A 24,748-nucleotide genomic window follows, 5' to 3' on the forward strand; every position below is an offset into this window, starting at 1 on the left:
TCTGCCAAAGGTTGTCACTGCCTTTCACATCGGGCAGACCATCACTTTGCCCACCTTCTTTCCGCCTCCGCATCCTTCTAGCGAGTAAGAGAGGTTCCACCGTCTTGTCCCAAAACGTGCACTCTCTTTTTACTTGAACCGCACGCAACAGTTCCGGGTGGATGATCAGCTATTTGCTGGCTATGTTGACGCCAAGAAAGGTTGGGCGTACATAAGCGGACTATCTCACGACAAGTCGTCTTGTGTATTAAAGCCTGTTATTCTCTGGCTAAAAAGGAAGCTCTGTTGGGGCTGCGCACACATTCCACCAGGGTGACGGCTGCCACTACGGTGTTGGGACGTGGTGTCCCCTTACACTACGCGCGCCTCACTGCACACTTTCACTAAGCACTATTGCCTAGACAGCCAAGTCAGGAGAGACAGCTTCTTTGGTCGTTCTGTTCTCTGTGACTTTCTGGTGTGATCTTGGTTCGCAGACCAACCACCGGGGTTGGTATTGCTGGGGTATCTTTTCTAATGTAAGGAATCTATCACTCTGTTTCTTTCAGATGAACAAGTAACTTACCTTCTGGACCGATATATCTGTAGGAAACATTAGTAGTGATAGATTCCTTACTGCCGCACCCATCCTTCCTGTTTATGCAAACTGATTTCTAGGGTTAAGGTCATCACTTTCAGTGCCCTAGTTTCAAGGCACGAGTGGTCAGTATCTTGCATGTCTCTGCGTTTTCTGGCGCAGAAAGTCTTGTACAGAACTGACGTCAGCACGCGAGGGCGGCGTCTAAGTAGCTGCTGCAACATCATCTCCGTGACCACTACGCCAACGACTGGTGTAGAACCGCACGACGCCACCTTCCAACACGCAGGGGTATTGCTGCCGAAAACTTTTCTGATCCAGTCTGACGCCATCGTGTAATTCTAAGGTAAGGAATCTATCACTATTAATGTTTCTTCCAGATATATCATTACCGAAGGTAAGTGACTTGTTCATTTGGTTCCTACCTTCCTGCTCCATTCGATCCTCTGCACAACTGCCCCCTTCAGCTGCTTACCGTCAACACAGCCTTTTACGTTGCAGTCACACCTACAATTAGGGAGCGAACTGTAGGCTTTGTCATCCATGCCTCCTTACTTAACATTATTCCCTGACAAATTGGTGCTTCGTACTAGGGCATCTTTCCTTCTGAAAGTGGTAAGACCATTCCATGTGGGGCAATCTGTCACTTTGCCAACGTTCTACACCCCTGCACCCCTCTAAAGAAGAGGATTGACTCCACTGTACGTACCCAAAAAGAGCATTGTTGTTCTATCTTAACCTCACTAAAGAGTTCCTGGTGTACAACCAGCTCTTCGTGGGGTAAGTTGGTACGAATAAAGGTTGTGCGGTGTAGAAGAGGACTATCTCTGCATCAAAATTTGTTACGATCTGGCCAAAAATCAGCTTTCTGAGAGCTTAAGGGCTTACTCTATAAGAGCTAAGGCTGTTACCACGTTGTTGCAACGTGTAGTTCCAGTCCTCGACTGTTGTCAGACAGCAACATGGGTATCCCTGCACATGTTTACAGGGACTGCCTTTTTGGCTGCTCTGTCCTGCAGCACTTTCTGGTCTAAACTTGTACACAGTCCCTCCTCCAGGGATGGTATTGCTTAAGATAAAGAATATGCAGATAGATATCTCTATCATATGGACAATTGCTTACCTGCTTAGAGACATGATCTAGCCGTGTAGTCCTTACCGACCCACCTGTTCTACCCGCACTGCGGACAGGTTTCTAGGGTCAGGGCTGATCCCTTTGAGGGTCCTAGTTGTTCAGAAACGCACCAATGTCAGTACACATCATGACTCCACGCTTCTGGCATGGATAGTTGTGAAAAGTTACTGACGTCCGCATATGAACCTCACAACTGTGCAGATGACATCACATGGAGTGCAGGGGTATTGCTCAAACAAAAATCTTCTGGATCCAGTCTGATGCCTGGGAAATTCAATGGTAAGAAATCTCCTTCTAGATCATGTCTCTGCCAAGTAAGGCGTTGCTGAAGGTAAGTGATATTTCCATCAAACATCAAAACTCTCCTTGACAACTTCAGCTCGGTCCGGGACAACCCACTAAACTTTAACACATTAGTAAAAACACACACGCACAAACCTAAACATTCAGCACCATTGACAACAAAAGTACCAATCTCAGACAGGAATGAAAAGCAGATGCCCATCATCCCCCCTCTGCATAACTTGCTGATAGAACACCACATCAGCCAAAACCAAATACTACACCAACACAGTAATTGAACCGGCCAATGAAAGAATACCCTTCAAGACAATCAACCCCCATCTGACCCTCCAATCCCACACAATCTAGACGTGCAGTGCAGTCAACCTTTTCTTCAGTGAAATAAATACAGAAAGCCTGACCGCAAATCAACAACACTAAACATGCCTGTCATCCATCGTTCCCCTCTCTATGTACACCCCACATTGTTTGACCTTCATCCTCCTCCTCCCCCTCCTCCTCCTCCTCCTCCTCCTCCTCCTCAACTCTTTCAAAGCTACCTCTTATGAAGATGGCTTACACTCCTACTTCATCAAAGCATTCTCTGAAGCTCTCTTACTTACCATTGCCAGTGTCACACTGTCTCAAGAAATCTTCCCAGATGTCCTCAAGGCATACTAATTCCTCCAACTCCTAAGAAACTCACAACAAACACTTATAGTCTAGCCAACGACCAGATAATCTCCAATCGACCCTTCATGGCAAAATCATTGCAAAGTCAAGCTAGGCACAACTGCGACACCACATCAAATCCATCTCTTGCACTGTCAATCAATCAATCAATCAATCATGCCATTTGTATAGCGCACTACTCACCCGGGAGGGTCTCAAGGCGCTTGGGGGGAGGGGTATGCTACTGCTCGAACAGCCAGGTCTTGAGTTGTTTACTGAAGGCGAGATGGTCCTGGGTCAGCCGAAGGTGGATGGGGAGGGAGTTCCAAGTCTTGGCAGCCAGGTAAGAGAAGGATCTTCCTCTGGCGGTGGCTCTTCGGATGCGTGGTACGGCTGCGAGGGTGAGGCTGGTGGACCGTAGCTGGCGGGTGGGCGGGCGTGTAGAAGGTCAGGCGGTCGTTGAGGTACTTGGGGCCCAGGTCGTGGAGAGACTTGTGTGCGTGGGTGAGGAGCCGGAACGTGATCCTCTTGTCGACGGGGAGCCAGTGCAGGTTCCTCAGGTGGCTGGAGATGTGGCTGCGTCGGGGGACATCCAGGATGAGTCGGGCGGAGGCGTTCTGGATGCGCTGGAGTCTTTTCTGTAGCTTGGCTGTGGTTCCGGCGTAGAGGGCGTTTCCGTAGTCCAGTCGGCTGGTGACGAGTGCCTGGGTGACAGTCTTCCTGGTCTCGGTCGGGATCCAGCGGAAGATCTTGCGAAGCATACGCAGGGTGTAAGCACGATGAGGAGACGGCGTTGACTTGTCTGGTCATCGAGAGGGAGGGGTCCAGGATGAAGCCCAGGTTGCGTGCGTGGTCGGTTGGCTTGGGTGCGGTGCCCAGGGCTGGGGGCCACCAGGAGTCGTCCCAGGCGGAGGGCGAAGATCCCAGGATGAGGACTTCCGTCTTGTCCGAGTTCAGTTTCAGGCGGCTGTCCTTCATCCACTCGGCAACGTCTTTCATCCCTTCGTGTAGGCAGGTTCTGGCGGTGTCGGGGTCTCTGGTGAGGGAGAGGATCAGCTGGGTGTCGTCGGTGTAAGAGATGATGTTGAGGTTGTGCTGGCGTGCAATGGCTGCGAGAGGTTTCATGTAGATGTTGAAGAGGGTGGGGCTGAGTGTAGATCCTTGCGGGACGCCGCAGATGACTTCGGTGGCCTCGGAGCGCAACGGGGGGAGGCGGACTCTTTGTGTTCTTCCGGCAAGGAACGAGATGATCCACTCCAGTGCCTTCTCTTGGATACCGATGTTGCTGAGGCGCTGGACTAGGGTGCGGTGGCAGACCGTGTCGAACGCAGCGGAGAGGTCCAGGAGGATGAGGGCCACTGTTTCCCCCTTGTCGAGCAGGGTCCGGATGTCGTCGGTGGCTGCGATGAGGGCGGTCTCGGTGCTGTGGTTGGCTCTGAAGCCGGACTGCGAGGGGTCGAGGGATCCATTCGTCTCGAGGAAGGTGGTTGTGGGAGAGTAGGGTCTGCAATCCTATGATCACCCAGATTTTTGCTTTTTGCTTCACTGGTTTACGACTTTCCCTGGCTGTGGGCCTGCTAATCAGACCCACAGCCTAGCTGTTCTCTCTATTCCAAATTGTACCCAGGTACTGAATTGGCACTGGGCCCTTTCCAAGTCCCGGTACCCAGGGCTGAGGTGTACCCAGAAGTCTCCCAGGGGCTGCAGCATGTATTATGCCACCCCTGGACTGACTAACCAAACAGACACAACTGGCTGCTTGACAGCTGGGGGCAAGGTGGTGTACTCACCCTTTGCCTTAGATATAGTATCCCTATATCTAAACCTAAATGGACACACAGATCTCCTATCAGTCACTCCTATGGCAGGCCTTAACAATCCTGAAGGCAGAGTGCTTGGAATCGTGTGAGATAGTGCTCTGGCATGAGCTGAGCCTGTCTGCGGCTTTCGGGATCCATCCCTTAGCCGTTTCCATGATATCGCATACCATATACTCTTAAGTGCATTATAATCCTCGCGGTTATATGCCAACTCTGGTATCGCTTTATCAAAACATGTCGAGTAAGGTGTCATACGAATTGGAATACTAACCCCTCGCCAATTCTGGCGACGGGGTTAGCATTCCACCCTTCTAGAGGGACACGACATGTATGTAACCTGTAACCCCGGTTAAAGTCAGACATAGCCTTAGCTCCACAAAATGGATGCTGCCACCGAGACACAAGTCTGCCCTCCTGCTGCTGGGAGTCCTCCCAGAGCAGGAGGCAAGGACAAAGGGTTTCCTGTCAGGGGCGGTGCCAGCACCGTCCCAGACAGGATTTTGTGTATCCTAGGTAGGCAGGGCTTTAGAGGAAGGTGACTGCAAGTGGCACCCCGGTGCTCACTGTGCATAGGCCGGCTGAAACCAGTTCCAGGGGCACTCCAGCCCCTGGCCTGGGGAAAGCCCGCCAAAGGAGAGGGGTGTAACCACCCCCCTCCTAGTCCCACCCATAGGGCAGGACTTAGTCGCGTGCCAGCCCCTTTATGCAGGATAAAGGTAGGAACTGGCCCCCTTCCAAATCAGATCATCTTTGAATCCTGAAACTACTTTCCACGAAAGGAATTCAAGACTTCTTCCCAAGATTCTCCCTTGTGACTAAGGAGTAGTCACCCTGCAGCAGCAGGCACCAACCAAGCATCGCGGTTTGTTGCCAGTCTCTCCATCGGATCAAGACTGCTCCAGCACGACGAGAACCGGCTTCCCTGGCACCTCTGACCTCAACCTACATCATCAGCCCAGCTGTGATCCGTGGGTGTGACGAGACCTCGAGGGACCGGCCATCTTCAGAACTGCACGACGCTTGTCCAGCACGACTCCCGAGTGACCCTCGACTGAGTGCTTTGGGGTAAGAGAAGCCCCGACCCTGAGCAGCTCCAGCACCGAAGTTCAGCCCCCCTGCATCCACGAGATCTGCGTGGGGCCCTTCTGCTCTTTGCTGCCAACCGCGTTGTCCAGGTCACTTGCCCGTTGGCTAGTGACCCCTTCACGACGCTCCACGACGACAACTACTGCTGGTCTGGTTGCTCCAGACTAGCCCTTGCTCCCCTCCAACCGAGGAGCACCCTGGACCCTCCTGGTCCACTCAAGACGCCATTTTAGGTCCACCGCGTGGGCCTTGCATTTGCCAAGACTTGTTGCCCAATCCTGGGTCCAGCGACGTCGACAGCAAGAACCTTCGTGGGACAGCTCGCACCTCCATCCTGGTCGCCGACAACGCCTCCTGGTCCGAGAGACTGCAGAGCCCAGCAGCGCCCACTCACCTGGCTGAGGTGACTTCGTCCGGTGCCATCCTGGTGCCCACTCAAATCACTGGCTAGTGATTCAGAACTTGGTGCCCTCTGCTTACAGGTTTCTTCTTTCCTGATCCAGGCTTGGATCTCCACGAACTCTCTTCACTGGCCGCCTGCCAGCAACTCTTTCTTCAGGCTCCTGGTTCTTCAACGTGGGTTTCCGACGCAACTTCAACCCTATGCAGCCGCAGCCCCTGGGCTAGGTAAACCAAGTACTCCGGTGCTTCAGCATAGTCCAACACCCTAAGTGTTCGGATCCACCCCCGTTTTCGACCCACCTAGTCGGGTTCGCCCGAGAACAGTAACTTTGCAACTGCTAGCCTCCATAGACTTTTTCCCGCCTTACGCGTGAGAGTTCCCACTCTGCACACGACGTCCACAGGCCACCTGCATCTAATCCCAGTGTTTAGAATTGTAGGCCTAGCGATTCCTGAGTCTAGAAAAGTATTACTTACCTGCTAGCAAGTTCGCATTCCACTTACTGTGTATATGGTTTTTCGTGCCCCTAGGGCATTTGTGTAAATTGTGCGACTTAAAGTATTTTCTTAAGAGTTTTGTTTTGTGCTTAGCTCCCTGACTCATAAAGAGTTCAGGGTAGACTTGTTATAAATAAATATCTGTTTATTTTCATAACAACTTGTGTGGTGTCCTTTCACTTGGTGTTCAAGGGGTAATGTGGTGGTAAAACAGCTGGCTTAACACGCCCTCTAGAGTCTTAGCCTTAGACTGCTCGTATCCATGCTACTAGGATAGCTGGTCTATAAGGTTGACTTACAACCAATCATCAATAAGGGTTGTTTGGACTGATACAAAGTGCTCACTAGAATAGTGAACATTATATATCAGGCCAACTTCTCACAGTGGTCAGCTGTCTGTTGACGATCTTCTCGATGACTTTAGCAGGAAAAGGGAGGAGCGAGATGGGGCGGAAGTTTTTGTGATCGGTGGGGTCCGCTGTAGGTTTCTTCAGGAGGTCGCTGATCTCGGCGTGCTTCCAGCTCTCCGGGAAGGTGGCGGTGTTATAGGAGGCGTTGATGACGTTCCGGAGTTGGGGTGCGATGGTGGGGTCGGCCCTGTTGAAGACGTGGTGTGGGCAGGGGTCGGTCGGTCGGTGATCCGGAGTGGATGGTGTTCATCGTGCGGGCTGTGTCTTCGGTGGTCACCGTGGTCCAGGTGCGAAGGGTGTCGGTGGGGGGCATTGGTTCGACGGTTGGGTGCATGGGTGGGGCGCCGAAGCTGTTGTGGATGTCGGCGATCTTGCGGTGGAAGAACGAGGCGAGGGAGTCGCAGAGGTCTTGTGACGGAGTGATGTCGTTGGTGCCGGTGCTGGGGTTGGAAAACTCCTTGACGATAGTGAAGAGCTCTTTGCTGTCGTGGGCGTTGTTGTCCAGTTGTTCCTTCAGGGATTTCTTCTTGGTGGTGCGGATGAGCTGGTGGTGCTTGCGGGTAGCGTGTTTGAGGGCGGTTATGTTGTCGGTGGTCCGGTCGAGGAGCCAGGCTTTCTCGAGGATGCGGCAGGTCTTCTTGGAGTCCTTGAGGTCGTCGGTGAACCAGGATGCCTTCTTGCTTCTGGGTCTGCTGGGAGGGTTCTTTAGTGGCGCGAGGTCGTCGGCGCAGGCGGTCAGCCACTGTGTGAAGTTGCGGGCTGCTTCGTTGGGGTCCGTTGTGTTGGCGGGTGGGCTCGGGCTGAGGGAGGTGGTGAGGTGGTGAGCTGGTCTGCGGTGATCTTGCTCCAATTCCTGTGAGGTACCTGTTGCGGGTGGTGGTGGGTCGTGGATCTTTTGAAGCTGAAGTGGACGCAGCTGTGGTCGGTCCAGTGGAGTCCGGTGGCGTGGCTGAAGGTGATGTACTTGCTGGAAGAGAAGACAGGATCAAGCGTGTGGCCTGCGTAGTGGGTGGGGGTGTTGACCAGTTGCTTGAGTCCGAGGTTGGTGAGGTTTTCCAGCAGGGCGGTGGTGTTGCGGTCCTTGTTGTTCTCCAGGTGGAAGTTGAGGTTCCCGAGGAGGATGTAGTCAGTGGAGGGGAGGGCGTGCGGGCTGATGAAGTCTGTGATGTCTTCGCTGAATTGTGTGCGTGGTCCCGGGGGTCTGTAGACGAGGGTGCCTCTGAGGGTCATCTTAGGGTCGGTGTGAATCTGGAAGTGGAGATGTTCGGCTGCGGCGAAGGAGTCGTTGGCGTCGGTCGTGATGAGGATGGTGTTCCTGTGGACGATGGCGATGCCACCTCCGGTCTGGTTGATGCGGTCCCTCCTGATGATCTTGTACCCGTCCGGGATGGCGATGGCGATGTCGGGTGCAGAGGAGGCGTTCATCCAGGTTTCCGTGAGGAAGGCGACGTCCGGTGATGTAGCGTCGAGGAGGTTCCAGAGTTCCACGGCGTGTCTGTGGACGGAGCGGGTGTTGATCAGGATGCACTTGAGGTGGTTGCTGCTGGTGTTTGTCTTGGCGGGTGCGGGGCAGGTTCGGAGGCAGGTGAACTTGCAGGTGCAGCAGGTGAAGGGTCCGTGGGTGCGTCTCGGGGTGGCTCGGCAGCAGGCGTGGGTCCGGCCGGACCCACGCCTGACTTCAGTTTATGATGTAGCATGGAAACAACCTGCCTGATTATCAACTGACCACATATAAAGATAACCGCTGCCTCTTGATACTCCTGGACCTGTCAGCCGCAGTTGAGAAGGTGAACCATCTCAACCTCAACCTTAAGTCCTGAATGGTATTTACTGGCAATCACCTCCAGTGTTCCTCCTTCCAATGCAACCAACAGTTGTTTGTCTATATGTGCACCTCCAGATCCCATAAGCTCCCCACCAGCAGTGTACTCCGGGGATCTGATAGAGACATGTAGCCGCAGATTCCTTATCTTAGAATTCTCCCCTGGCGCCAGACTAGTGCCTATAATGCGGATCCGATCAGCTGTTTCTCTGGCCGTTTTTTACCTTCCTCGATGATTTAGTCGAAAGGAACAATGTGCATTTTCTGCGTCCTCTGGGTTTAAACCTGTAGGCATCATGGGGCACGGTAGAGCGCCTGCTACCCTCCCTTCCAGGGGGGACATAAAACATGCTTGTCCCGTTGTTATAGAATGCGCAGCAGGCAGCTAAACTGATTATTTGTAATGGTATGGACACTACTGATTCTGTCGGTCGGGCAGTGGCCTCTTCAGTAGCAGCCTTCATGCCTGTTTGTGCATTTCAGGGTTCTCAGATGCAGTTTTGGCTACTTTGTTAGATATGTCTTTTGATGACGCATGCCTTTTTGGTGCGCATGCTGACTCTGCTTTGCGGATGTTTAGGGATAATCAAGGTGCCGCAGACTCTTAATCCTGCCGACTGTTTCTTAATTTTCTTGTAATGGGTTATATGGGGAAACCTTCTGTTCCAGTATGAGCCATTCATGGGGCGACACCCACTGACTTTTCCTTTCAAACTTCCCTTTATAGGGTGATATCTGGTGAAGTTTACCTGCTTGCTGCAGGTAATTTTGTGTAGTTATTCTGTCAGTGACAGTTTAAGCCTCCAGTAATCTGGAACATATGTTATTTTGTAATTTATGTGCACCCATACTAATGGGCTTCTTGCTGGGACTGGGTTTTTACCGGAGTTCTTTTTCTATTCTGAGTACTTTGTTTGAGTTATGCGGATGCACTGTGACCTTGTTCCCTGCTCCACAGGGATTGTCCTTGGTATGCCTTGTGGGCACTTTGTGTTTTCCTCTACAATCTTAAGTTACCTTAAAGGGAATTCAATTATATATGTTAGAACATGGAGAGTTAAAGGTCATGCTACACACCAGTAAAATGTTTATTCCTCCTTCTAGCCATGCAGTATTTTTACCCTTATCACTATCTTCGTTCCATATGGGAAGTTTGAGAGGGAGGCAGAATCCGTGGCTGCACATGACTTAGCCTGGACGTTTTCTGGCAGTTTGTTTTGCTCTGTTTTGGCAGCAAGTTTTTTCTGACAAGAGGCTATGAGTGGTGAAGGTCTGTCTAATGCAATGTTTCGGATCTCACCTTTGCTTAGAGACGTCCTTGGTCTGGTGCCACTGTCCGTGTCACCTTTTCTCTTTCTCCACTTCGAGAGGATGTAATTTCTCCTCTTATCTGGAAAGCTTTACATGTCTTGGTTTCCATAGACATTGGTCATTGACGAATTCTGGTTGTATCCTGGGCATTTTCGTACTGTCTGGTTGTTCTTAGATGTCACCATCTTACTCCTCATTGTTGATGGTTGGTGGCTAATTTTCATCTAAGATTTTCTTCTGGAATATGTTGTTTTAACATTATAGTTCCTGTCTTTTAAGTTATTTACGGAAGCAGAGGTCTTCCTTACAATCCTTTCCATGGAGGTTCTTTTTCCTCCTTATGGGATGTGATGGGGATTTTTTCCTTTTAAGGTCTGTTAAACATTTTCTACCTTAATTATGAATTTTATCTGATTGGACAATTTGTTTTCTTCTTCTTCCATTTTTCCTTCAGAGGAAAAGGTTGGTATTCCCTTTTTTAGTAAAGGGTACATTGTGTCTCTCAGGTTGGGACATTACTTTCTGACCTCAGTCTTTGTGGTGGATCTATCACTGCCATCCACCTTTCCCCTTCATAGGTTTCTTACCCTCTATGGCAGTGTTGCTTCATCTCTTGTTGAGAATGGTAGTTCGATTTGGCTACCTGAAGCAACTGATTGGTCAGGGCCTTTCATGTGTTGGCCCTTATTTCAACTGTAGCTGAATATACCTTGCTGAATTTCGTATTCCCCTTTATGGCAGGAGTTTTTCAACTGCTGTTTTCTCTTTTTTCTATTTGAATAACAGCCTCTTGGTAGCTTTATCTGAAAGAAACAGGTTAGTATTAGATTCCTTACCTTAGAATAACCCCAGGCGTCAGTCTGGATCCGGAAACTTTTGCGTAGCAGTACCCCTGCGCGTCGGTAGGCGTCGTCTGCAGGCGTCCCCTGCGGCTCCGCGTCGTCGGCGTCGTGCGCCGTGATGACGTCGCTGGAGTATATAGACGCCGCCTCCGCGCGCTGACGTCAGTTCTTCTTTTTTCCGCGCCAGTTAGCGCAGATCCGAAGAGCAGTACTCCGGTCTTTTGACCAAGTTTTTTGATTGATCTTTACGGTGCCGGTAGGATGCCCGGTTTCAAGAGTTGTGACGAGTGCGACCGCCTGATGTCGGTCACCGACCACCATCGACTCTGCCTCCGGTGTCTGGGCGCGGACCACGACGTGGAGTCCTGCGTCGACTGTCGGGCCTTGACTGGAAAAGCTAGGCGGGAGCGGTCCCGCAAGCTTCTCGAGCTCCGGTTGTCGGCCCCGCGTCGAGAGCGGTCCCGGTCCGGTCGGAGGTCGAGGGAGCGGTCGAGGGAGCGGTCGCGGAGCCGCCATGGGCGCTCCGGGAGCCGCCACCATTCCTCCGGCTCGTCAGGTAAGCACAAGAAGTCGGGGCGTCGCCATCGCACCCCCGACTCCCCCCGACGTCCGCGTGCTGCGGCCGGGGGCTCGGGTGACCCCACCCCCGCGGTCCCGCATGGGTCGCCGGCGCCGTCTACCCCACACCTGTCGGTCCCTGGGGAAGGCGCGTCGCGTGAGGAGATCGAGGCCTTCCTCATTGCTATGAGGGCGAGGTCTTCTCCGGCGGGGCCTTCGGCGCCTGCGGGCCCGTCGGTCCCGTCTGGGGGCCCGAGCGGTTCGGGTGCTCCTGCCCCGGCGCCGCCGGTGGCTCCGGCCCCGGCGCCGCTGGTTCCCTCTGGTTCGTCGCCGGCTGGTCTCCCGGCCTCTCCGGCGTCGGTTCCTGTGGGCCAACCCATGGTACCGCCCCCGCGTGGTGCAGCGACTCCGCCGTCGGCTCCGGCCGGCGTCGGGTCCCCGGCACCGACGCCGCGCGGCGCCACCCCCCTTTCCTCCCCGACTCCGGACTCGGAGCCGGACCGGCGTCGGCCGACGCCGGACCCGACGCCGATGGGGCCCGTTGACCCCGATGTCTATATCGTCGACCCAGAATATGGGTATGACGAGGAGGAGTATGGAGAGGGTTGGGAGGGGTCTGAGGACCCTCTATCCCGTGCCTGCCAGTACGATGTGGACTGGGTAGGTGATCTGGGTGATGCCAGTGGCCTGGACGAGTCGCCCAACCCTGGGTTTGTCTCTCCGTCCCCTGTGGCGTCCGAGGCGGGTGCTGCCTATTCGGTGGTCCTGATGAGGGCTGCCAAGGCCTTACACCTTGAGCTCCCCGTCGCGAAGGTCAAACCGAATATCCTGACGGAAGTTTTTAAACCGCAGTCATGCCCCCAGGAGCCTCTGCTGCCGTTTAATGAGGCCCTGACGGATGTCCTTCTGGGCACCTGGTCCAGGCCCGCTTCTGGTGCGCCGGTTGACCGGAACGTTGCCAGGCGTCACCGTCCCTGCTCGGACGACCCTGCCTTCCTGTCCACCCATCCCTCCCCGGAGAGTCTGGTGATCCAGGCCTCCACTTCACAGTCCGCATTTCCGTCGGCTCCGCCCGACCGGGAATCAAAGAGGTACGACCAATTTGGAAAAAAAGTGTTTTCCTCTTTGAGCGCTGGACTGCGGTCTTGTAACACCGCGTGCCTCTTGGGCCGCTACACCCACTCCCTGTGGGATACGGTCGAGGAGTGTTTGCCGCAATGCCCCCAGGAAGTGCGGGACAAGCTCACCCGGGCCTTGGTTGAAGGCCGGGATGCGGCGCGGTACTCGATCCGTTGTGGTCTGGACACCACGGACTCACTGGGACGGGCCATGTCCACTACGGTGGCGATTCGTCGCCATGCCTGGCTGAGATCTGCCAACTTCTCACCAGACGTCCAAAATACACTTATGGACATGCCATTTGATGGCAGTCGCCTATTTGGTGACAAAGCGGACCACGCGCTGGAGCGCTTCAAGGACTCCAGGGTCACGGCCAAGTCCTTGGGTCTCTCGACCCAGCGCCAGCAGACGGGTTCGTTTCGGCCCTTTCGTGGCCAAGGGAGAGGAGGTCCCACACGTGCTGCCAGCCACGCGGCGCAGAGTGCTCCCCAGCGCGGTGGCGCCCGTGGTTTCCGCCGTGGTGGCGGTAGAGGCCAGCGTCGTGGTCAGTCCACGCCTCCCTCCGCTGCGGCATCCAAGCCTTCCTAGTCCGAGCTTTCGGGCTCACGTGACGCCAGTGGGTGGCAGGGTTCGCCATCACCACTCCCGCTGGCGCGCGATAACATCGGACAGGTGGGTGCTGCAGCTTGTCCGAAGGGGCTATGCCCTCCCCTTCGAGTCCACTCCTCCAGCCATGCCACCGCAGAACCACCGTGTGTCGGGGGACCACTTGACACTTCTGCAGGAGGAAGTTACGGCCCTCTTGGCCAAGGGGGCCATCGAGCGCGTTCCTGGGCCAGAAGTAGGGTGTGGTTGCTACTCCCACTACTTTCTGGTACCCAAGAAGGACAAGGGAGGCCTGCGTCCTATCTTGGATCTACGGAACGTCAACGGCTTCCTCCGGAAGGAGAAGTTCAAGATGTTGACTTTGGCTCAGGTCTTGGCTGCTCTAGACCCACGAGACTGGATGGTAGCGTTGGACTTGCAGGATGCGTACTTTCACATCCCCGTCCTGCCGGCCCACCGGCGTTACCTGCGGTTCACGGTAGGCCACGAGCACTTTCAGTTTATCGTGCTCCCATTCGGCCTTACCAGCGCCCCACGGGTGTTCACGAAGGTGATGGCGGTGGTCGCAGCTCATCTGCGCCGGTTAGGGGTTTCAGTCTTCCCCTACCTCGACGACTGGCTGTTGAAGGCGGGCTCGCCCCAGACAGTCGTCCACCACCTTCAGATGACGGCAGACCTCCTGCACGAGCTGGGGTTTTCCATCAATGTGCCGAAATCACACCTGTGTCCCTCTCAAAAGCTCCTTTTCATCGGAGCGGTTCTCGACTCGGCGCAGTTTCGGGTTTATCCTCCGGAACGGCGGGTCCGGGATATTCAGGCTCTGATTCCCATCTTTCAGCCGTTATCTCGGGTTTCGGTCAGGTTGACGCTGCGGCTTCTGGGGCTGATGGCCTCCTGCATCCTTCTGGTGCATCACGCCAGATGGCGGATGCGGGCTCTGCAGTGGGACCTGAAGTTTCAGTGGGCCCAGCATCAGGGCAACCTATCCGACCATGTCCTGATCTCGGAGGGCACTGCGAGACAGTTGCAGTGGTGGCTTACGGACCGCGATTGGGTCAGGGGCAGATCCCTCTCCCTTCCCCAACCGGAGCACGTGGTTGTGACGGACGCGTCCCTCCAAGGCTGGGGTGGCCACTTGGGAGAGGCGGAGATCAGAGGCCTCTGGTCTCCGGCGGAGTCCCGGCTCCATATCAACATGTTGGAGCTGCGGGCGATTCGCCTAGCACTGAAGGCATTCCTCCCCTTTGTCAACGGGAGTGTAGTGCAGGTGTTCACGGACAACACCACCGCCATGTGGTACTGCAACAAACAGGGCGGTGTGGGGTCGTGGACCCTTTGCCAAGAGGCTCTGCGCCTCTGGCAATGGCTGGAACGTCAGGGCGTGACTCTGACGGTTCAACACCTGGCAGGTTCTCTGAACGCCAGGGCGGACGAACTCAGCCGTCGGTGCTCGGTGGATCACGAATGGCGTCTGAACTCGGATGTGGCGAGAGGCCTCTTTCAACAATGGGGAGAGCCTTGGTTAGATCTATTCGCCACAGAAGAGAACGCGCGATGTCATCAGTTCTGCGCGTTGGAGTTTCCAAGACGGCACTCGCTCGGCGACGCCTTTCGGCGCGAGTGGAGTTGCGGTCTGTTGTACGCCTTTCCGCCTATACCACTTCTGCCCAGAGTGCTGAAGAAGATCAGGCGCGACCGGGCCCAAGTTATCCTTGTGGCTCCGGACTGGGCTCGAAGGTACTGGTATCCCGAGCTACTCAGCATGACAGTCGGTCCCTCGATCCGCCTGCCCCTTCAGGAGGACCTTCTGTCGCAGCAGCAGGGGACGGTCCTCCACCCGAACCTGTCCAGTCTCCACCTCCATGCGTGGAGATTGAGCGGCGACAGTTGAGGCCATTTGACTTGCCTCCTGAAGTCTGTGATGTCATTCTGGCAGCCAGGCGTCCCTCCACAAAGTCGGTATACGCCTGCCGGTGGAACAGATTTGTGGCATGGTGCACAGCAAAGGCTGTGGATCCCCTTTCTGCCCCTCTGTCTGAGGTTCTCCTCTTCCTCCTTTCCCTTGCCCAGCAGGGCTCTGCTCTGGGCACTATCAAGGGCTATCTTTCTGCCCTTTCCGCCTTCTTGAGGCTACCTGATCAGCCATCTTTGTTCAAGTCCCCTATTGTGTTAAGATTCTTAAAGGGCATCACGCACATGTATCCTCCAACTCCGTTCGTGATGCCTCAGTGGGACTTGAACCTGGTTTTGACTTTCCTGATGTGCGCTCCCTTTGAGCCCCTTCATTCCTGTCCTCTCCGTCTTCTCACCTTAAAGACGGCCTTCCTGGTAGCCATCACCTCTGCCAGGAGAGTGAGTGAGCTCCAGGCTCTTTCTATTCAACCTCCTTTCTTGTCTGTTCATCCTGATAAGGTGGTTCTTCGGACTAGACCTTCTTTCCTGCCCAAGGTAGTCTCTGCTTTTCACATTGGGCAGTCCATCACCTTGCCCTCCTTCTTCCCGCCTCCGCATCCTTCAAAGGATGAAGAGCGGCTCCATCGTCTGGACCCAAAACGTGCGCTTTCATTCTATATGGATCGCACACGCCAGTTCCGGGTGGATGACCAACTGTTTGTTGGCTACGTGGGTGAGAAGAAGGGAAGGGCGGTACAGAAACGGACCATCTCTCGGTGGGTCGTCCTGTGCATCAAAGCATGCTACTCTTTGGCTCGGAAGGAGCCTCCTGTTGGGCTGAGGGCCCATTCCACTCGGGCCACGGCGGCTACTACTGCCCTGGGCCGAGGAGTCCCTTTGCAGGACATTTGCCAGGCGGCCACGTGGGCCTCGCTGCACACCTTTGCGAGGCACTACTGCCTGGACAGTCAAGTCCGGAGGGATGGCTTCTTTGGCCGTTCGGTCCTCCAGGACTTTCTGGTGTAGGTTGTATTGGTTCGCAGACCCACCACCGGGGTTGGTATTGCTGGGGTATCTATTCTAAGGTAAGGAATCTAATACTAACCTGTTTCTTTCAGATGAACAAGTTACTTACCTTCGGTAACGATATATCTGTAAGAAACAGTAGTTAGTATTAGATTCCTTACCGCCCCGCCCGTCCTCCCCGTTCTGCGAACTGATACCTAGGGTTAAGGTCATCCCTTTCAGGGCCCTAGTTTCAAATGGCACCAGTGTTGGTTCTCACATGGCTCTGCGTGTTCTGGCGCGGAAAAGCTGTGTGCAAAGAACTGACGTCAGCGCGCGGAGGCGGCGTCTATATACTCCAGCGACGTCATCACGGCGCACGACGCCGACGACGCGGAGCCGCAGGGGACGCCTGCAGACGACGCCTACCGACGCGCAGGGGTACTGCTACGCAAAAGTTTCCGGATCCAGACTGACGCCTGGGGTTATTCTAAGGTAAGGAATCTAATACTAACTACTGTTTCTTACAGATATATCGTTACCGAAGGTAAGTAACTTGTTCGTCAGGCAGTGAGGTTTGCTTATACACAATTGTCATGGTTGTTCTGGGATGGGTGATGTTCCTCACACTCCTTCACTACTCTTACATGATTGCTGGTTGTCCTGCTTATTGATAATATCTACATATTTACAGTTTTTATTCTGTGCTGTTGCAGTCTTGATATACTACCATTATTGTTGGTAGTTAGATCTACTGTTCAAAGTATACCTCTTTTTAGAGGGTTTCTTGTTCCTACATTAGTTGGTCTCAGCCTGTCAAAGGAGATGATACTTGTAGTATCCTGATGGTCTTGTATGTAGGAGTATATGTTTGTATACATTGATCATGTATATACAGGTATATGTATATTTCCAGGAGGAGTGTATGTCTGCTTTTGTTGCTGCACTCCTTCTTGAGACTTTAGATCAGCTTTGAACTGGTTGCTGCTAAATGCATTTCCACTCCTTTATTCTAGGTGCTCCTGCGGTACATAGTTATGTACAGTGTTTTTCTCTCTGCAGGGGTTTTTCCGTCTGAGACAGGTCTCTGACATCTATTGTACTATTTTTGCAATGCTTTTTGGCATTGTTGAGGTGTCCTTCTCTTACACTGTTTCTCTCTCTTGTGGGTGTGCTCTGAGAATTCTCTCCCGCTCTGTTCTCAGGGAGGGGTTAGTTTCAATAACAAAGGGCTATTAATTTAATTCAGGGGTAAGGGTTAATGTCCTTGTCCCCTGAGTTTTGCTCATTTGTGGAGGATTAGGGTTAGATCACTTTCTACAGCATAGACCCGATGCTCTACTTTAGTGGCATGGATTGATGTATTTTGCCTCCCAGCCTTGTATAGTCATGGGTTGATTGACTTTGACAGAAATATATAGTATTATTTTATTAAGTGTTTTCTTCTTCCTTATCCCTCTGTTGTGGGTTATGTTGTCCATATGTTTCTCACGAGGGCTTCACGCAATTCGTGTAGTAGAGCTTCCTTTTTGCTTTGTCTGTGATTCTTTAGACAGCTTAATTGCTATGACCAGCTAGTCTTATTTAGGGATCTTAGTTTGACAGTTCAGTTCACAGACCCGCCTTTAAGGAGGGTGTTGCTTAGGTATCTAATTCTAAGGTAAGCAATCTGCGGCTAAATGTCTCCGTCAGATGAGTAAGTTACTTACCTTCGGTTACACCGTATCTAGTAGAGACCGGATCTAGCCACAGATTCCTTAAATACCCACCCATCTTCCCCACTGTGCGAAGAGTTAGTCCTGTTGCCCTCAAGATCCCTTTCTTGGAATTCTATTTCCTCTTTTCAGGAATTCGTATTTGTTTATCAAAAAGTTATTTCTTTTTTGCTCACTGTTTACATATGCAATTTCTGAACGTGGCTCAGCGTGAAAGGTAGTCAAACAAGAAAAGAACATCAACGCATCAGAGAAGGACTTAAATGGACGTCACTACGGAGATGCTTGACACCCACTACCAACGCGCAGAGGTGCAGCTGTACAAACATTTCCAGATCCAGTCTAGCACCTGGGGAGAATTCTAAGCTAAGGAATCTATGGCTAGATCCTGTGTCTACCAGTTAAGGTGTTACCAAAGGTAAGTAACTTATTCATCCGGCCTGTTTCCATTATTTTCAACATCTCCATTGAGGGGTTTGGAACTCTGGTTACTGACAACTACATTAAAATTCACTCTTACACTGACATGCAGCTTTCCTTGCATATTTACATCCACAGTCTCAAACACTGCCTGTTTGTTATCCAGTCGCTGAATGTCCCACACTTGCCTAAAATTTGACCCCACCAGAAACAAGTTACTTCTGTTCTTGAAAAACTTCTGACTAGTCTGGTTCTAGCTCTGTGTAATGAACTGTACGGATTCAACCGTCCACTATTACTTCGTGCCAGGTCCTCAGATTCACCCTTGACAATAACCTCACGCAGAAGAAGCGAATCACAAAGAAGGTGAACAGGGCCTTGTACCAGCACTCCTTACTAAAGGAAGGTAATCCATTCATTCTGGAAAGGGAGTTCAGAACTCCCATCCAAGTTCCACACTCATGCGTGTGGATGATGGCAACACCTTGCGCCACAGCCTCCCTGAAACATCAAGAATTCTGCAGCCAGTTCATCAGCAGTCTGAATTCCTCAAGCAGATTACTTCCTCCTAACGCCTACACTATGTTCAAAATCAGCTGCTTTGCCTACACAGCCATCTTGACTAATGCTACCCCGTCTCTCTGGCCGAGAAGATCACTATCTCGGGTGGATGTCAGGATACCCGCTTGTAGGAAGGTAGATCCCTGACTATGGTTGCCCCCAACTTTTTGCCTGGTGTTTTGCTGGTTTTCTGACTTAGTTGATCTGGGGCCCTGCTAGTCAGGACCCCAGGCCTACTGCTCTCTCTGTAAAATGGATTCCATGTACCCTAGGTACATATCTAATTGGATACTGAGTCACCTTATCAGTCCCTGTACAGTGTACCTTAGGTACCCAGGGCATAGGTGTACCCAGGGCCTACCAGGGCCTGCAGCATGTATTATGCCACCCCTGGCTGGCCATCCAAATCTGACACAACTGGCTGCACGACAGCTGGGGCAAGGTGGTGTAATCACCCTTTGCTTTAGATATAGTATACCTATATCTAACCCTAAAATGGGCACATGTATTCCTATCAGTCACTCCTATGGCAGGCCTTGACAATCCTGAAGGCAGAGTGCTTGGAATCGTGTGAGATAGTGCTCTGGCATGAGCTGAGCCTGTCTGCGGCTTTCGGGATCCATCCCTTAGCCGTTTCCATGATATCGCATACCATATACTCTTAAGTGCATTATAATCCTCGCGGTTAAAGGCCAACTCTGGTATCGCTTTATCAAAACATGTCGAGTAAGGTGTCATACGAATTGGAATACTAACCCCTCGCCAATTCTGGCGACGGGGTTAGCATTCCACCCTTCTAGAGGGACACGACATGTATGTGACCTGTAACCCCGGTTAAAGTTAGACAGAGCCTTAGCTCCACAAAATGGATGCTGCCACCCCCCTCCTAGTCCCACCCATAGGGCAGGACTTAGTCGCGTGCCAGCCCCTTTATGCAGGATAAAGGTAGGAACTGGCCCCCTTCCAAATGAGATCATCTTTGAATCCTGAAACTACTTTCCACGAAAGGAACTCAAGACTTCTTCCCAAGATTCTCCCTTGTGACTAAGGAGTAGTCACCCTGCAGCAGCAGGCACCAACCAAGCATCGCGGTTTGTTGCCAGTCTCTCCATCGGATCAAGACTGCTCCAGCACGATGAGAACCGGCTTCCCTGGCACCTCTGACCTCAACCTACATCATCAGCCCAGCTGTGATCCATGGGTGTGACGAGACCTCGAGTGACCGGCCATCTTCAGAACTGCACGACGCTTGTCCAGCACGACTCCCGAGTGACCCTCGACTGAGTGCTTTGGGGTAAGAGAAGCCCCGACCCTGAGCAGCTCCAGCACCGAAGTTCAGCCCCCCTGCATCCACGAGATCTGCGTGGGGCCCTTCTGCTCTTTGCTGCCAACCGCGTTGTCCAGGTCACTTGCCCGTTGGCTAGTGACCCCTTCACGACGCTCCACGACGACAACTACTGCTGGTCTGGTTGCTCCAGACTAGCCCTTGCTCCCCTCCAACAGAGGAGCACCCTGGACCCTCCTGGTCCACTCAAGACGCCATTTTAGGTCCACCGCGTGGGCCTTGCATTTGCCAAGACTTGTTGCCCAATCCTGGGTCCAGCGACGTCGACAGCAAGAACCTTCGTGGGACAGCTCGCACCTCCATCCTGGTCGCCGACAACGCCTCCTGGTCCGAGAGACTGCAGAGCCCAGCAGCGCCCACTCACCTGGCTGAGGTGACTTCGTCCGGTGCCATCCTGGTGCCCACTCAAATCACTGGCTAGTGATTCAGAACTTGGTCCCCTCTGCTTACAGGTTTCTTCTTTCCTGATCCAGGCTTGGATCTCCACGAACTCTCTTCACTGGCCGCCTGCCAGCAACTCTTTCTTCAGGCTCCTGGTTCTTCAACGTGGGTTTCCGACGCAACTTCAACCCTATGCAGCCGCAGCCCCTGGGCTAGGTAAACCAAGTACTCCGGTGCTTCAGCATAGTCCAACACCCTAAGTGTTCGGATCCACCCCCGTTTTCGACCCACCTAGTCGGGTTCGCCCGAGAACAGTAACTTTGCAACTGCTAGCCTCCATAGACTTTTTCCCGCCTTACGCGTGAGAGTTCCCACTCTGCACACGACGTCCACAGGCCACCTGCATCTAATCCCAGTGTTTAGAATTGTAGGCCTAGCGATTCCTGAGTCTAGAAAAGTATTACTTACCTGCTAGCAAGTTCGCATTCCACTTACTGTGTATATGGTTTTTCGTGCCCCTAGGGCATTTGTGTAAATTGTGCGACTTAAAGTATTTTCGTAAGAGTTTTGTTGTGTGCTTAGCTCCCTGACTCATAAAGAGTTCAGGGTAGTCTTGTTATAAATAAATATCTGTTTATTTTCATAACAACTTGTGTGTTGTCCTTTCACTTGGTGTTCAAGGGGTAATGTGATGGTAAAACAGCTGGCTTAACACGCCCTCTAGAGTCTTAGCCTTAGACTGCTCGTATCCATGCTACTAGGATAGCTGGTCTATAAGGTTGACTTACAACCAATCATCAATAAGGGTTGTTTGGACTGATACATAGTGATCACTAGAGTAGTGAGCACTGCATATCAGGCCAACTTCTCACACCGCTGACAAAAAAACATCAGATTTAAGATGAATAAATGCAAAAATAAGCTACTAGGAAAATAATTTCCCAACTATGCACCTCTGATCTGGAACAGCATTACCACATCCATCAGGACTACCACTATCCTCGTGCAGACTAGTAAAGAGCTGAAGGCACACCTCTTAAAGCCCCCTGAAAAAGGAGAACTACATTCCTCTCCTCCCAGAAATTGTTCTCTAATAATTCTTTTGTTTTTGGTACTGTACTGTGCTCTGCTGCCTTCGACTAGATTTATGACTTATAAATTCCAAATATATACCTTCATATCTTGATGTAGAACACACAAGTAGGTTTTTGCTTAGATGCCGTAGAGTGTTACAAGGCTGGCCTGTATTTCCTGCGAAGGCAATTAATGTAGTTCATTTAGATTTTGTTTAATTTCCGAAATTCTAAAATAAATAACAATGATATAGTTCATCCTGGAAAGTAAAATGCAGCCCGATGTTATTGCATAGTATAGGATTCTTTTTTCCCAATTGAACAATGTAAGATTGTGTCTAGCCACCACATTTCTAAACTATCACCTTCAGGTTACACCTAGATCTCGTAGTTATCCTCCCTGTGTTCCTTTTACCTTTGTTGTTCTTAAATTAGGGGTTGTCTATTACCTACTTGGATTTGCTCCACATTAAATCATGACTAGCCACCATTTATGAACATTCCAAGATGTAGAGGGTCTTTGTTTGTTCAAATTTTTTCTGCAGATGTTCTATTTGTATTGTGGTATGTTATTGTCAATGATGTCAAACTGCAGAGTTCTAAATCAGTATCTCAAAAGTGCAAATATTGCTTCATATTCATTTCTTGGCCTGTAAAAAATCCTGTATCTGCAAAGCTGAAAGTTCTGAACACAGGCATAGTTTACGTCTTTTTCACTAAAATAAAAATGTACCAAACCTTTTCTCTTTTTAAGCCTCCATTCCTCCATTTATGAAAAACATAGAGCTTACGACAGTCAACTTTATCAAATCTTTAAAGGAAGTGTGATACTAACTTGTTCATAATCCCCTGTGTGTATCTAGTCATGTTGTTGAAATCTGTTTTCCCAGGGAAATAGTGATCCTATATATGAAGCTGTAATTGTATCTCCTAAAGAAATAAATTGAGATTGGAAGTGTTAAGACTTTTTGACATTGTTTATTTAAAACCTCAATTATTATTCATAGTTTTGTTTTAGACTGTCAAATGGTATCCTGTTTTGCAGCTCTTTAAAAAAAACTATTCGGGTTTCGCTTAACAAGTTAAAAACATTTCAGCATCCTCTTTCTGTACTCAAATTTATTTTCTCCCATTGTTTGGTTCACGATAGTCCTCAGTATCCAAAACTAACAGCAGGAACGTTTAACAACCTGAAACGAGCAGTGCATGCCCCAGACATACTGCGTGCGACCAATATATTTTATTTGAAGGTTCACGTGAAAATGAGGCTAATTTACCTTTCTATTTCCCCAAATTCAGCATGTCCCAAAATACCAAACAGCAAGGAAACAGGCTCTTCTTTCTACTTTGCCAGTGAGTTATTTTGTTTGCTTATAATATGAACTGTACATAAACAGTCCGTAGCGGAGAGTATCTTTATATTACACAATTAGTTTTCTTTCCGTTAAGCTAATCTGCTTGAATACAAATACAAGAATGTGTTTACATCAACCCATTTCATTTGTTTATAAACTCAAAATGTGAAATGTATTGCCCAAATCACAAAGTAGTGTCCTTGGAAAAATCCATTTAATTGTGAAAGTAACTCAATTTTAAAAAAAAATAAAGGGTAATGCAAAGATATTATTTTAGATAATGTTTATGACGCTGAGTTTTCTCTTAGTATGACTTTAAGGTTTTATTTGGGATGTTTCAATATGTATGCTGTATATGAAACACAATTTTTATTTTAACTGGAGCTGTTGGAGGCTATTCTTACAGCCAATAGTTTGACATTGTTTAATTGACTGATCACAGGAGGAAGCATAGAACGCAACATAGCACCGTTGTGATGGAAACGGTTAAGACCAAGATGGCTTAAGTTCTTCAAAATAGCAAGCAAGTATTCCATATAAGGGGGCCCCCTCTATGCTTTGAGTAATATAGGTAAATTATGATGATAGTCGTTAAGCCTATCCTCGCCCAGATGATATATGTGTAGTAGCCATAAGCAAAGACCAAGCATTTGCACTTGATTACTGGTATTAAAATAATGTAGTCCAAAATGTTCCTAGTTGACCCACTGCACTTTTTAATTGCCAATAATTTTGTGAACTACTTTCCTATTTCAAAAACTCAGTTTCTTTGCAGCTGATCTACTGCGAGGGCCAGACAATCCAAAGAGGTACACAGAACACAAGGGGTTGTTAATTGATATAACACATCCCTAGAGATCATCTACACATCCCTATGTCCGTATTTTGAGTACTATAATGTTTCTTTCTTGAAATTTGAATGTTAATGAAATGCTTGCTGTACTTAAATGGAAATGGCTTTATTGCACTCTTAAATTGAATGAGATGCATTGCATCTTAAAGTGTTAATGAAGCTAGGTTCTGATGGATACGTCTAACTGTAGATTCCTCACCTTGTAAATATTTCTCTTGTTTCAGACTGGATCTGTAAACTTTAAATCAGTACTATTGCATGCATGGTGGTGTGCGGCTTCACTCTTGACGCCATTCTGCTCCGGTAGCTACTCCTTTCGCTTTAAGACTTTTTTGTTTTCTTTAAAATTTCTATACAGTGAACTAGTGACTATGTCACCCCTAAAACAACAGTGTACAAGCCATGACTTTCACAAACAGATGTCCATGACGTACCCTCACTTTTTAATCAGTTAGTATTTGTAAAGTGCTGCTGATCATCCTGGGAGGTATTCAGGCTCTGAGGAGTAGGGAGCCTTAGTCAAAGAGCCAGGTCTTGAGTCCCTTCCTGAAGTCGGCAAGTGAGGGGGATGATCGGAGGTGGAGTGGGAGGTCATTCCAGGACTTTGCGGTGAGGTAGGAGAAGGAATTACCTCCGCTGTGGCTCCGCCGGATGCAATGGACATTTGCGAGGGAGCCGGGTCAAAGTTCTCTGGCTAGCTATTGGAAAGTCAGGAGTTGGTTAATGTAGGGTCCAGTGTTGTGGAGGGCCTAGTAGTCGTGGGTCAGTAGCTTGAACTGGCATCTCATCTGGATGAGGAGCCAATGGAGATTTCTAAGGTGGAGGATGATGCTATCCTGATGGGGAGGTAGAGGATGAGTATGGCTAATTCGTTCAGTATAGTCTGTAGTGTTTGTGGAGGTGGGAGGTTGTTCGGGCGTAGAGAGCATTTCCATAGTCCAGTCAGTTGGTGATGAGGGCCTGAGTCTCTGTTTTCTTGGTGTGGATGAGGATCCATCTGAAGATAT

At 50.7% G+C, this 24,748-nt stretch overlaps 1 protein-coding gene across 19 annotated transcripts in view; it reads left to right on the forward strand.

Moving 5' to 3' along the window:
- ATXN2 (ataxin 2) overlaps nucleotides 1-24,748 on the forward strand; it is a 1,876,777-nt gene that overhangs the window by 1,583,240 nt on the left and 268,789 nt on the right. For 11 of the 19 annotated variants that reach the window (XM_078667457.1, XM_078667458.1, XM_078667455.1 and 8 more), the window contains one exon: nucleotides 22,833-22,886. The exons of the other annotated variants lie outside the window; for them this stretch is intronic. In XM_078667457.1, coding sequence (XP_078523583.1) covers nucleotides 22,833-22,886 — 54 coding nt within the window. The remainder of the gene's footprint in view (nucleotides 1-22,832; nucleotides 22,887-24,748) is intronic. 19 annotated transcript variants of the gene reach the window in all.

This window comes from Lissotriton helveticus, chromosome 11 (assembly GCF_964261635.1).
Source record: "Lissotriton helveticus chromosome 11, aLisHel1.1, whole genome shotgun sequence".
In the NCBI taxonomy this organism is placed as follows: Eukaryota; Metazoa; Chordata; class Amphibia; order Caudata; family Salamandridae; genus Lissotriton; species Lissotriton helveticus.